Source organism: Bufo bufo, chromosome 4 (assembly GCF_905171765.1).
Source record: "Bufo bufo chromosome 4, aBufBuf1.1, whole genome shotgun sequence".
NCBI classification, from domain to species: Eukaryota; Metazoa; Chordata; class Amphibia; order Anura; family Bufonidae; genus Bufo; species Bufo bufo.
The window spans coordinates 371,462,557-371,474,254 of record NC_053392.1 but is presented as its reverse complement, the minus strand read 5'-3'; the positions used below and the strand labels follow the sequence as shown (position 1 = coordinate 371,474,254).

Below are 11,698 nucleotides of genomic sequence, written 5' to 3'. Positions count from 1 at the left end.
GTTTTACATGTAATATTACTTCATATCACATGAGGTGGGAACACAATCTATATTTCAAATATAATTGATGATGCATGTATCAGAATAAATTGCAGTAAAATAAAATAGGGCTTATTTAAATGTTCTCTAAATGAAACTAGAGCATAAAAAAAGGCAAACATTATTTCACAACTATTTCTGCCCATTTTTTTCATTGCTGCTTGTAGCGGTGAGAAAGAACTGCCCCGTTGTTCTTTATGATTGAGTAGAGCACTCAACTTCATTATCCTTTGTATCTGACATCCTCCGGGTCCCTCCAGTTGGGAATGGCTTGAAGGGGACCAATGGCAATACCAGAAAAAGTCCATAGGCAGGAGTGGCACTGTTTCTGGAGAAAAAGCATTCAACCGAAATGTGCAGACTCATAGGCCTGGGTAGTTGCTGACCCAAACTTTTGTGGAAAAGAAAGTTAAAGGGAGAAAGGAGTCATCTTAGAATCACGTAGTATCTCCCAGACCGGTCCATTTATTTCTGGCCTCCAGAGCCTAGTATAGTGAAGGTAGCATTCACACTGCATGGTCTATTGCTTCAGATCATGCAACACAAATTCCAATATTTGTAACTGAACGCTATACTTGGATTCAGATTTCATTCTGTAGCTCCAATGCGATTAGGAAAACGTAAGGGAAAACATGACAACTAATTGTACAAATGTATTTTATTGATCAAATTCTTATCAGCAGCTGGCTTTGACCTTTATGACATACAATACTGTCGCTATTACAGACATATACAGTAGGTATTACTGGGGGGAAAAAACTAAAAACTTGAAATCCCATGCATATTGTACAAAAAGAGCAATGCACTTCCATGGTATTATGGGTATGTCATGTATGTCAATACCCATTGGCCATATGAAACTCTGCCCTTCAGTGGCTCAGAAATGGTCAAGTGTGGCTTGATCTTAATTAGTTGGCAAAATAGACTTATAACCTGTTAAAGGGAACATGTCACCATGAAAATGTATTGTAATCTGCAGGCAGCATGTTATAGAGCAGGAGGAGCTGAGCAGATTGATATATAGTTTTATAGGTAACAAATTCAGTATAAAGCCTGTCCGTGTTGCATCCGTGTTTCACTGACACTGAACAGCTGAAAAATAATTTTCAAAGCATCTCTTCTTAATGATCCGTGAAACACAGATGCAACACGGATGGCATCCGTGTTTTTTACGGACCCATAGACTATAATGGGCGTGAGGGATCCGGGAACACGGACCAAAATAGGACATGCATCTGTGCTGAAAACATGGACCCACGGACCGTGCTAAAATACTGATGTCTGAATACACACATTCAAATGAATGGGGACGTGTGCAGTCCACGGAGAACACGTACAGCACACGTCCGTGGAACACTGACGTGTGAATGAGGCTTAACATGTGATTTATTCATTTAAACTCCTGCTCATTCTGGGCTTTGAAGTCAAGGAGGTGGTCCTATCAGTGATTGACTATGTATACAGAGCTAGCTGTCAATCACGGATAGGACCACCTCCTTGACTTCAAAGCCCAGAATGAGCAGGAATTTAAATAAATAAATGACAAGTTATACTGAATCTTTTCCTATAAAACTATATATCAATCTGCTCAGCTCCTCTGCTTAGTGTATACATAGGTAAGAGCTCCCAGTGTAAATGCTAAGCAAGTTCATAGGGTTCCATTTACCCAATGGAGGCCAATACCAATTATGGTTATGGATGACTTTAGTTGGCAGTTATAGGCAGAACTGTGGCTGGACATGCATATGAACGTGTGGGGCCGGTGCCCGTATTACGCCCGGTGCCAATATTTTTCCATGCAGGTTTTGGTGCAGAAAATCCACACATAATGCAGTACCAGCTAAGTAGATTGGATTTTCAAAATCTCATGTACATGGTGCAGAAATTTTCAGCGCAGTAATCGACCTGTGATGTGAATTTTGAAATCTGGAGCATGACAATTGTTTGTGTGGATTTTCGGTGCAGATATCACTCTTTACAAAGCGAAGGGCAAGATCTGGGAAAAATATGAATCAAAATTCAGGACAACATATGCAAATACGGATTTCAGTGCGGATTTAGTGTGGACACGCATAAAAATAAAAAATAAAATCTACATGAACTACACTATCACGTGCATGTGCCCTTAGAACTCTGCATTTCACAGTTCCTCTGTTATTCCTACTATAAGTGATTATAAATACACTAACAAATGGGTGTTACCAGTTGGGGGGGGTGTTCCTATTTACTCAGATACTATCCAACCAGTGCTCACAGTGCCATACTGCGTACGGACACCCCACGTTTAAAAAGGGGAATGGAAACATCCAGTTGTCATTTTATTCATTAATATTCAGGAGGAATAGCAGAGGATAGTTACAAAATAGGACTAAAAAGTAAAAACGCACCTAAAAAAAACTGTGAAAACACCCTTATCAATTTTTTTTCGAAATGTACAAGGATTGTGGCTGAATGGAAGATTGCGGACTCAGGCCTCATGCACGTGATAGCATCCATTTTGCGGTCCACAAATTGCCGATTCGCAAAACATGGATACCGGCCAAGTGCATGCCGCCATTGTTTTTTAACTCTTGTACGAATGTTCTATCCTTGTCCGCAAAATGGACAAGATAGGACATGTTCTATCTTTTTTGGGGGCCTGTGGAACGGACATCCAGATGCAGATAGCACACAGTGCGCTGTCCACGTCTTACCTGCAGTGTAAAATATTGTGGAGGCTCTGATTAGTCTCAGGCTACCGCCGATTATCATTAGACAATGCAGCAAAGCTGGAGTGACTAGTCTTAACTGTGCTTTAGGCCCCCTTAAGACGAGTGAGTTCCATGCATCGGAATCGTGGCATGAGTATGCGGCAACTGCCGTCCTGATCTTCCAGCACTGACAGTCGCATAGCATTACACTGATTTATTATGCTATGTAACCCTTAGGCCTCTTTTACATGGGCGTTGCGGGAAAATGTGCTGGTGCGTTGCGGGAACACCCGTGATTTTTCCGCGTGAGTGTAAAACATTGTAATGCGTTTTGCACTCGCGTGAGAAAAATAACGCATGTTTGGTACCCAAACCCGAACTTCTTCACTGAAGTTCGGGCTTGGGTTAGGTGTTGTGCAGATGCTATTATTTTCCCTTATAACATGGTTATAAGGGAAAAGAATAGCATTCTGAATACAGAATGCATAGTACAACAGCGCTGGAGGGGTTAAAAAAAATAAAAAAATTAACTCACCTTCTCCTCTTGTTCGCGTAGTTCCCGGTCTCTTCTTTACTTCTTTAATGATGAGCTGTGGGCTAAAGGACCTTTGGTGACGTCAGATCACATGCTCCAATCACATGGTCCATCACCACGGTGATGGACCATGTGATTGGAGCATGTGATCTGATGTCACCACAGGTCCTAGCCGGTAGTTCATCATTAAAGAAGTAAAGAAGAGACCGGGAACTACGCGAACAAGAGGAGAAGGTGAGTTAATTTTTTTTATTTTTTTTAACCCCTCCAGCGCTATTGTACTATGCATTCTGTATTCAGAATGCTATTATTTTCCCTTATAACCATGTTATAAGGGAAAATAATACAGTGAATAGACTGTCATCTAGCAACCACGCGTGAAAATCGCACCGCATCCGCACTTTCTTGCGGATGCTTGCGATTTTCACGAAACCCCATTCACTTCTATGGGGCCTGCGTTGCGTGAAAAATATAGAGAATATAGAGCATGTTGCGATTTTCACGCAACGCACAAGTGATGCGTGAAAATCACCGCTCATGTGCACAGCCCCATAGAAATGAGTGGGTCGGTATTCAGTGCGGGTGCAATGCGTTCACCTCACGCATCGCATCCGCGCGGAATACTCGCCCGTGTGAAAGGGGCCTTACAGTTCTGCAATGTATCGTATAAAACTGACATAATGCTGTCAGTGTTATCCAATACATTTTAGAGCTGTAAAGGTTACATAGCATTATAAATCAATAAAATGCTTTGCGACTCCATCAGTGCTGGAAAGGTCAGGACGGGAGCTGCTGCGAGTCTGGAGCGTGGAACATGCTCGTTTGAAATGGGCCTTAGAGAGGCAGAGCTTAAAAGCTGCAATGTGAACAGAGAAAATGCACTACTCAATATAAAGACTTTTATTTTTTTTACATTTTAATTTCACTTTTTCAATTGTTGACAAAGAGGCTGGGAAAGCTGTTATTATGAAGCCAAACTACTTTGTGTAATGTAGTTTACTGTACATAAGACATTCTGTGCTGTTAATATATACAGTGAATTAACTAGGGCATGAGAGATAATCCAGTGCCTTGTATAAAAAGACAAAATCTGCATAGCAGAGAATATGTGTTAAGTACAAATAAAGCTGACTGCCATTATTATCATTAAACAATGACTCACTACACGTGTTACTGAGGATGACTCACAAATGTATATTATATATTCAGAAAAAAAGCTCTTTCCCCGATCAGCGCCAGTGTGCCCCGATGCTGTACTACTAAAATTCTAATTAGATGGTTATTAGAAACACAATTTAACGAGACTCATTATAGCATTTCAGAAACTCTCAAGCATGCACACAGTTGACATTACCTAGTGAGCCATGTCTGACCTCACCGTTATTTCATATTCAAGCACTGTATACATTATTCTTTCACATTACGTCTCTCCACTGAGGTCTCAGCAGCACTCAGAACCAAACAAAACGATAATAAATACTACATGAAGTGGCACCTACAAGCTACCATTTATTTTTATAAACCTGCTCATCCACTACTCAGAGAAAACAACGGTCTGCTTCCCACTCTGTCCTCTCCGTTAGCTCCAACCTCGATAGCTGCTGTAAACAGCTGGTCGGTGGGGATGGGTGGGACCCACACAATCTGTTACTGATTAGCTAATCTAAGTATAAGGCTCAATTCACACCTGAGCGTTTTACAGCGCGTTCCTACGCGCTGTAAAACGCTCAACAAGGAGAAACCAATGCTTCCCTATGGGAATGGTTCTCACCTGGGCGTTTTACAGCGCGTACGATCGCGCTGTAAAACGCCCGACGCTCACACAAGTACAGGAGCGTTTTTTTGGGCGCTTGTCGCGCGTTCCCGTACATAGACTTTCGGGAACGCGCGACACTGTGTGCACACTTGTCTCTGTATGCGCGCTTGTAAACGTCCGTACAATCGCGCATACAGAGCGCTCCTTTCAGAATGCTCAGGTCTGAATTGAGCCTAAGGGTAGTTTCACACTAGCGTTTTTCTTTTCCGGCATAGAGTTCCGTCACAGGGGCTCTACACCGAAAAGAACTGATCAGGCGTATCCCCATGCATTCTAAATGGAGAGCAATCCGTTCAGGATGCATCAGGATGTCTTCAGTTCAGTCATTTTGACTGATCAGGCAAAAGATAAAACCGTAGCATGCTACGGTTTTATTTCCGGCGAAAAAAACTGAACACTTCCCAATAGGAATGTATTAGTGCCGGATCCGGTAAAAATGTGAAAAAAGATACAAGACGGATCCGTCTGTCTGCATGACAAGCGGAGAGACGGATCCGTTCTTGCAATGCATTTGTGAGACGGATCCGCATCCGGTTTCGTCTCACAAATGCTTTCAGTCACATGCAGATCGGCGGATCCGGCGGGCAGTTCCGACGACGGAACTGCCGGCCGGATCACACTGCTGCAAGTGTGAAAGTAGCCTAAGCCCTCAATATCTGTAGACCAGAAAAGTACTGCTGTGGTCAATTACTGCAGAAAGGTGAGGAAATCAGTTGAGCAGATTTCTTAAAGCATTTACATAACCGGAATGAGGGTGGGTTCACACAATTTTATGGCAGTTTTTTTTAGAATAAACCAGAAGTGGATCCAGCAGAAAGTAGGAATATAAGTCTTTGGCCTCATGAACACGACTGTGCCGTTTTTTACGCCCGTGTGCCTTCCTCAATTTACGGAACGGGCGGCCCATTGTAGAAATGCCTATTCTTGTCCGCAAAACGTACAAGAATAGGACATGCTATATTTTTTTTCCAGGGCCTCGGAACGGAGTAAAGGATGTGGACAGCACACGGAGTGCTGTCCGTATCTTTTGCGGCCCTATTGAAGCTAATGGGTCCGCACCCGAGCCGCAAATGCGGACCTGAAAAACGGTCGTGTGCATGAGGACTTTCCTTTATATATTTCACTCCTTTGTAACCCACTACTTGATTTGGTTAAAAAAACATTCTACAAAAACCTATTTGTGAATGTACCCTCAAAGAGATTATTTGGGATAAGAAAATAGGATCTACATTTTTTGCCCAGAAATGGCACCACTCGTGTCCATGGGTTTTATTGGGTATTACAGCTAAGGCCTCATGCACACGACCGTTTTTTTTTGCAGTCCGCAAAACGGATTTCCGTTGTTCCGTGACCGTTTTTTCTTCCGTGGGTCTTCCTTGATTTTTGGAGGATCCACGGACATGAAAAGTGAAAAGAAAAATTAAGTCAAGTTTGCATTGAAAATGATAGGAAAAACGGACACGGATCACGGACACGGATCACGGACGCGGATGACTATCTTGTGTGCATCCGTGATTTTTCACGGACCCATTGACTTGAATGGGTCCGTGAACCGTTGTCCGTGAAAAAACGGATCACGGACGCGGAAGCCAAACGGTGCATTTTCCGATTTTTCCACGGACCCATTGAAAGTCAATGGGTCAGCGAAAAAAAAAACGGAAAACGGAACAACGGCCGCGGATGCACACAACGGTCGTGTGCATGAGGCCTAAGGCTAAGTTCAGACTTCAGTTATTTGATCAGTTATTTCAATCAGTTATTGTGAGCCAAAACCAAGTTTGGGTCAAAAACTCAGAACTGGTGGAAATCTTTAAATTACACCTAATCTCTGAGTAGGCTTCACTACTGGTTTTGGCCCACAATACCAGATGGAAATAACTGACCAAATAACTGAAGTGTGAACTCGGCCTAGGCAGAATTATTTGAAGAGAGCTGTTTCGCCATACCAACACAGCCTATTAACACGAATGGTGCTGCTTCTGGAGAGAATTTCCTAATCAGAAACAATCTCTAAAGATTACTCTCACACAGTGAAATATGCCACTTTATGGGAATATAGCCTAAACTGGCCACAGACATAAAATAAATGTAATCCAAAGAATTGTCTAGCACATGCACCTTGTGGCTCCATTTATTATCTTTGGGGATGCCGAATATGGCACTCGGCTATCTCCAACAGAATGAATGGAAAGGAAAGGTGCAGGCTCGACCTGCCGTTCAACCCATTCTTGGGACCAGTGGGGTCCCAGCAGTCAGACTCCACTGATCAGATGGCTGTCCTGTGGATAGGGGATATGTTTTATTAATGGCACAATCCCTCGAAGCCAAACGGCTAAATAACTTATTCTAGGGGAAGCAAAAGACTGGACAGCGTAAAGTCCAACCTTAACAATTATGTTTTTTTTTCATGAGGGGACGTTCATACAGATATAAGAATATACGTGAATCCCATCATAATTGGAACAATCAGCTGATGAAAATCTCATGTCTCTTTTTTTAGTTGTTTCACTGATTATCATCACAGATAACAATAAAAACGTAAAAGCTTCCATAAAATAAAAGTAAAAATGTTAGCCCACCAAATTCCATATATTTTGGAAAAATACTTACAATTAGTATTACACTAGACACTGATAGTTTGTTCAACACATATTGGATTCTATGTGGATGTTGGCACAGATTCTATGCCAAAGTCCATGTAGATTCTGATTACAATCCGCATCCCAATGCATGTGAATGGGGTTTCCATAAATCCATTCACATGCTGCGAAAAACTTCTGTGCAGACTTTTGGCTGGACCATAAAAAAATTAAATAAAATGCACCGTGGTAAAAAGTAGCATGCGACTTATTTTCACAAATTCAATTTGGAAAAGCCAGGAGATAGCAATCTGCAAATGACAGTAGGGCTAAACCGTGTCCAGATCAAACGCACTTCAAGCTGCACACTGTGGCAGAAATACGAGTGCCAGTCTAGGATTCCTGCCGGCAGATCCTCTAGATTAAATCTGAGAAGCGTGAACATGCTCTAAAGCTAATGATTTTCTCCTATAATTATTTAATACAAAATTACAAATTGATAAAAAATTACTCAAATGCTAGTTTTCAAAAAGGTTTATCATTCTTTAACATGAAGTTACCTTCACATTGTGAAGCTGGAAATTGTCTTTTGGGGCCCTAAGACATCACTGATCCTTCTACGGCAGTGCTCCGCAACTCCAGTCCTCAGGGTCCACCTGCCGATCATGATTTGAGAATATCCCACAGAATACCAGTGGTAAGTCAGGATTTCCGGATTCCTGAAAACATGACCAGTAGGTGGGCCCTGAGGACTGGAGTTGAGGAACACTGTTCTACGGTCTTCAACACTATTACCCTTGCAACACTGCAAACTACTAACGTTTCAGGTGGTTGTTTTTTTACGATACTGTGTTAAATGTGTACAGAATGGTAGACCTCCTGAATCATTAGAGGCACCCCATTTTTCTGCAGGAGTGGAAAATGCTGAAATTAAATCCATGCGACAATATTTCAAAAACACCATATTCCAGCATGAGGTGTGGTTCACAATACACATTATACATAACTCACTTCTTAATACTAAAGTCTTGTGTACTAGAACTCATCCCAAAGTATTTATGTCAGTACTTTATTCTCTGCAGGCAACACCAGCCTGTTGTTTCCTGTAATAGGTTGTGTACCAAACACCTCCTTGTATATTTGTGCACGTGTCTCTGGAAGAGCCAGCAATTTCTTTATGTCCATCACTTTGTCCAGTAGAGGCTTCAACTCTTTTCGAAAAGCAATGTCTTTGATGGTATCACTACATTTTTGACCTGGAGAAAAGGACATCATTATTTTCCATATACAAAAAAGTGTGTAAGAAAAGTAATAATAATCAAAGAAACACACATTCAGGTTTTTGGCCACACATCTGTATTAAAAAAAGACGATAATGCTTGTCAAAAATATATCATTTTTCATTCATGATTAATGGGCTTTGAGAAGATACTGCATAGTGCCACAATACAATGAAGGAAACCAGTAGAATAACAGTGAGTATCCAGCATTGAAATTAGCATAGCTTTTGAAGGGTTGCCATTGCAACACTAGTAATCTAGAAAGAACCTTCCATTTCTGTGACAAAGCCGAGCATCTCCATTAAACCAGGATGACATGGCTTCCTTGTGTGGTAAGGCCTCTTAGTTGGCTGCTCATTGCTACTCAACAAGGCGTAGACAAAAGGCTCCCATTGTTCTTTCTTCTATACAATTCACTCATTGTAGTTCACCTCATGGGAAACTTGCAATTTTCCTTAAGCTTTGGCTTTTCGGCTTTGCAAACAGGTTTATCAAGAAAAATCATTTAATGTATCCATCTGTGTAAATGATGCAATGAAAGAATACTGTCCTTAAATCCCCATGAAGAATGCACCTGAGTAGCAAACTAGGCGTCTCATGAACGGAATTGTCCAGTTCAAGTTTTAATACATTAATTCATGTGTGGAGGCTGTGCGCCTTATTTTATGTTATTCTCCGTTTTCTCATTATTGCCAGGCTCTACTAAGATCCCATCAGTCTGTTTGGTTTTGGTCTGTGTCTCCTCTATATACTGCTGAACAGCCTTGAGTACCGCATTTTCCACCAGCCTTTTACTCAAGCTCAAGAGCTCGGCTTCATCAGGTTCTCTTCCATTCTTATGACCTACACACCATAACAAAGAAAAGTTCCTAATAAGTAAGGAAACAGAACACTAGACAGCATTTACAGATTACAATGTTCTACAGAAAACTGTGTTTAAGGAACTAATTACTCATTAGGAAGCTAGGGCAAATTGTGTCTACAAAATCCGGCAGAAAAAAAAACAATGTCAATTACAGGTCAAAATTAAAAAAGTCACTATACGTTGGATCACTGGTTAGCACTGATGTCTTGCAAGAGACCAAGAACATCTGCATGGATTTTGTAAGTACTTCCCGTGTTTGTGCGGGTTTCCCCCCACACTCCAAAACCATACAGATTAATTTTTCATTTAGATTATGAGCCCCAGTACTCAGTGGAACTGATGTAACGACAATCTCTGTACAGCTCTGCTGAATATATAGATTATATATATAGATTAATAAATATATTGCATCATGAAGTCCATACACTTAAAAGAGCTCTGTCAGCAGGGTCAACCCTATTAAACCAGGCAAATTGCCTGACAAAATTGACCCTGCTAATTCGAAAAATACTTTATGTTGCAGCATTGCCCTGATCCCGAGGAAATTCACTTTTTTCTTAATATGCAGATTAGTTTGTTGGAGCAATGGGGAGCTGGACCGAGTCCTCGTAGCACCAGCTCATCACCACCCTGCAGCGTTGCTCAACAAATCTGTCAGATGCCTCCACTTATGGGTGTACATTGATGTCCTGTGCAATAGCAGAATCTCTATGCATGCACGATACTCACACCAACAATGTTAGTGCAGGAACACAGGGCCAGGTGAGATGTTAGCCACTGTCAATCAATAGGGTGGCGGGAGTCTCTGGAGCTGCAGGGTCTTGACAAGCTGGTGCTACAAGGGCTTAGGCCTGCCCTTCAGTGCACTAACAAGCTCTTTTGAATATCAAGAAAAAAATAATTTTCTTGGAAACAGGTCAACTCTGCAACATAAATAAGATATTGTTTCAATCAGCAGGATCAACTCAACCAAACAGTATGTCTAGTTCAATATGTTTACCCTGCAGATAGATGCTCTTTAATACAGTGTATAATACACAAACTAAACTAAGCAGTTCATGTAGAAAAACCTATTTGTGCGAGTGAATTATTAAATGTTTTCCTACTTTCATTTGATTGCAAAGCTAAAGAGTTCGGCCTATTTAGGATAGGGCATAATCCCTCTCTCATACACATATAAACCTTTATTTCCTGCTATCACCCCTGGGGGGGATAATCTGTATACAGCTGGACCAGACTGTCTTTAACCTGAATCGGGCTGCATATAGATAGACCTCCAGGTGGTGGCAATAGGCATACGGTATTATGTATGATACCTATATTCCAAATCATGTATACTGCTGGTTTGGTCATGGTAGGCATACCTTCCTTTTTTACATGGATGACTTAGGGCTCTTTCACACGAGTGGATGCCGTGTGTGGAATCCGCTGCGTGAAAAAAAGCCAAGCCCCGTTCCGGACAGCAGAGACACGGAGCATTAACATGATTTATAATGCTCCGTGCCTCTCTGTGACCTTTTTACTACAAAATCATGGTGACAACTTCATCTCACTGTGATTATGTAGTAAAAAGGTCACAGAGAGGCACGGAGCATTATCTCTTTCACGGAGCGGATTACCCACATGGCATCCGCTCGTGTGAAAGAGCCCTAAGTTGTTAGGAACAGTAACTACATTAAAGGGGTTAGCCAACCCCTACAATGCCCCCCCCCCAATTCCCGGACCCCTCATATAGGTTATACTTACCCCGCTCCCCGCGTTGTTTCTGATCCCTGCACGTCCGCCGCTGCATCTCCCCGTCGCACGGATCAAAACATTCAGCGACATTGGGGGCAGCCAATAGCAAGCCACGACAGAGACAAGCCTCCCTAGCATCGCGGGTGATGCAGCAGTG

General features: G+C 41.9%; 1 protein-coding gene and 1 long non-coding RNA gene across 5 annotated transcripts in view; both read right to left on the bottom strand.

The window, feature by feature from the left end:
- Nucleotides 1–4,171: 4,171 nt before the first annotated feature.
- Nucleotides 4,172–5,321, bottom strand: LOC120998496. Its single transcript, XR_005778410.1, has 2 exons — nucleotides 5,272–5,321; nucleotides 4,172–4,939 (listed from the first exon to the last, which is right to left on the bottom strand). It is a non-coding gene; the product is annotated as an uncharacterized LOC120998496 (long non-coding RNA).
- Nucleotides 5,322–8,080: 2,759 nt separating this feature from the next.
- The window catches only part of AKAP7 (A-kinase anchoring protein 7), a 209,494-nt gene continuing 205,876 nt past the window's right edge, over nucleotides 8,081–11,698 (bottom strand). For 2 of the 4 annotated variants that reach the window (XM_040429141.1, XM_040429143.1), the window contains exon 8: nucleotides 8,081–8,915. In XM_040429141.1, coding sequence (XP_040285075.1) covers nucleotides 8,716–8,915 — 200 coding nt within the window. In that variant the 3' untranslated portion in view covers nucleotides 8,081–8,715. Of the gene's footprint in view, nucleotides 9,783–11,698 lie in introns of all 4 variants that reach the window. The other 2 variants (XR_005778407.1, XM_040429142.1) reach the window with 2 other exon arrangements.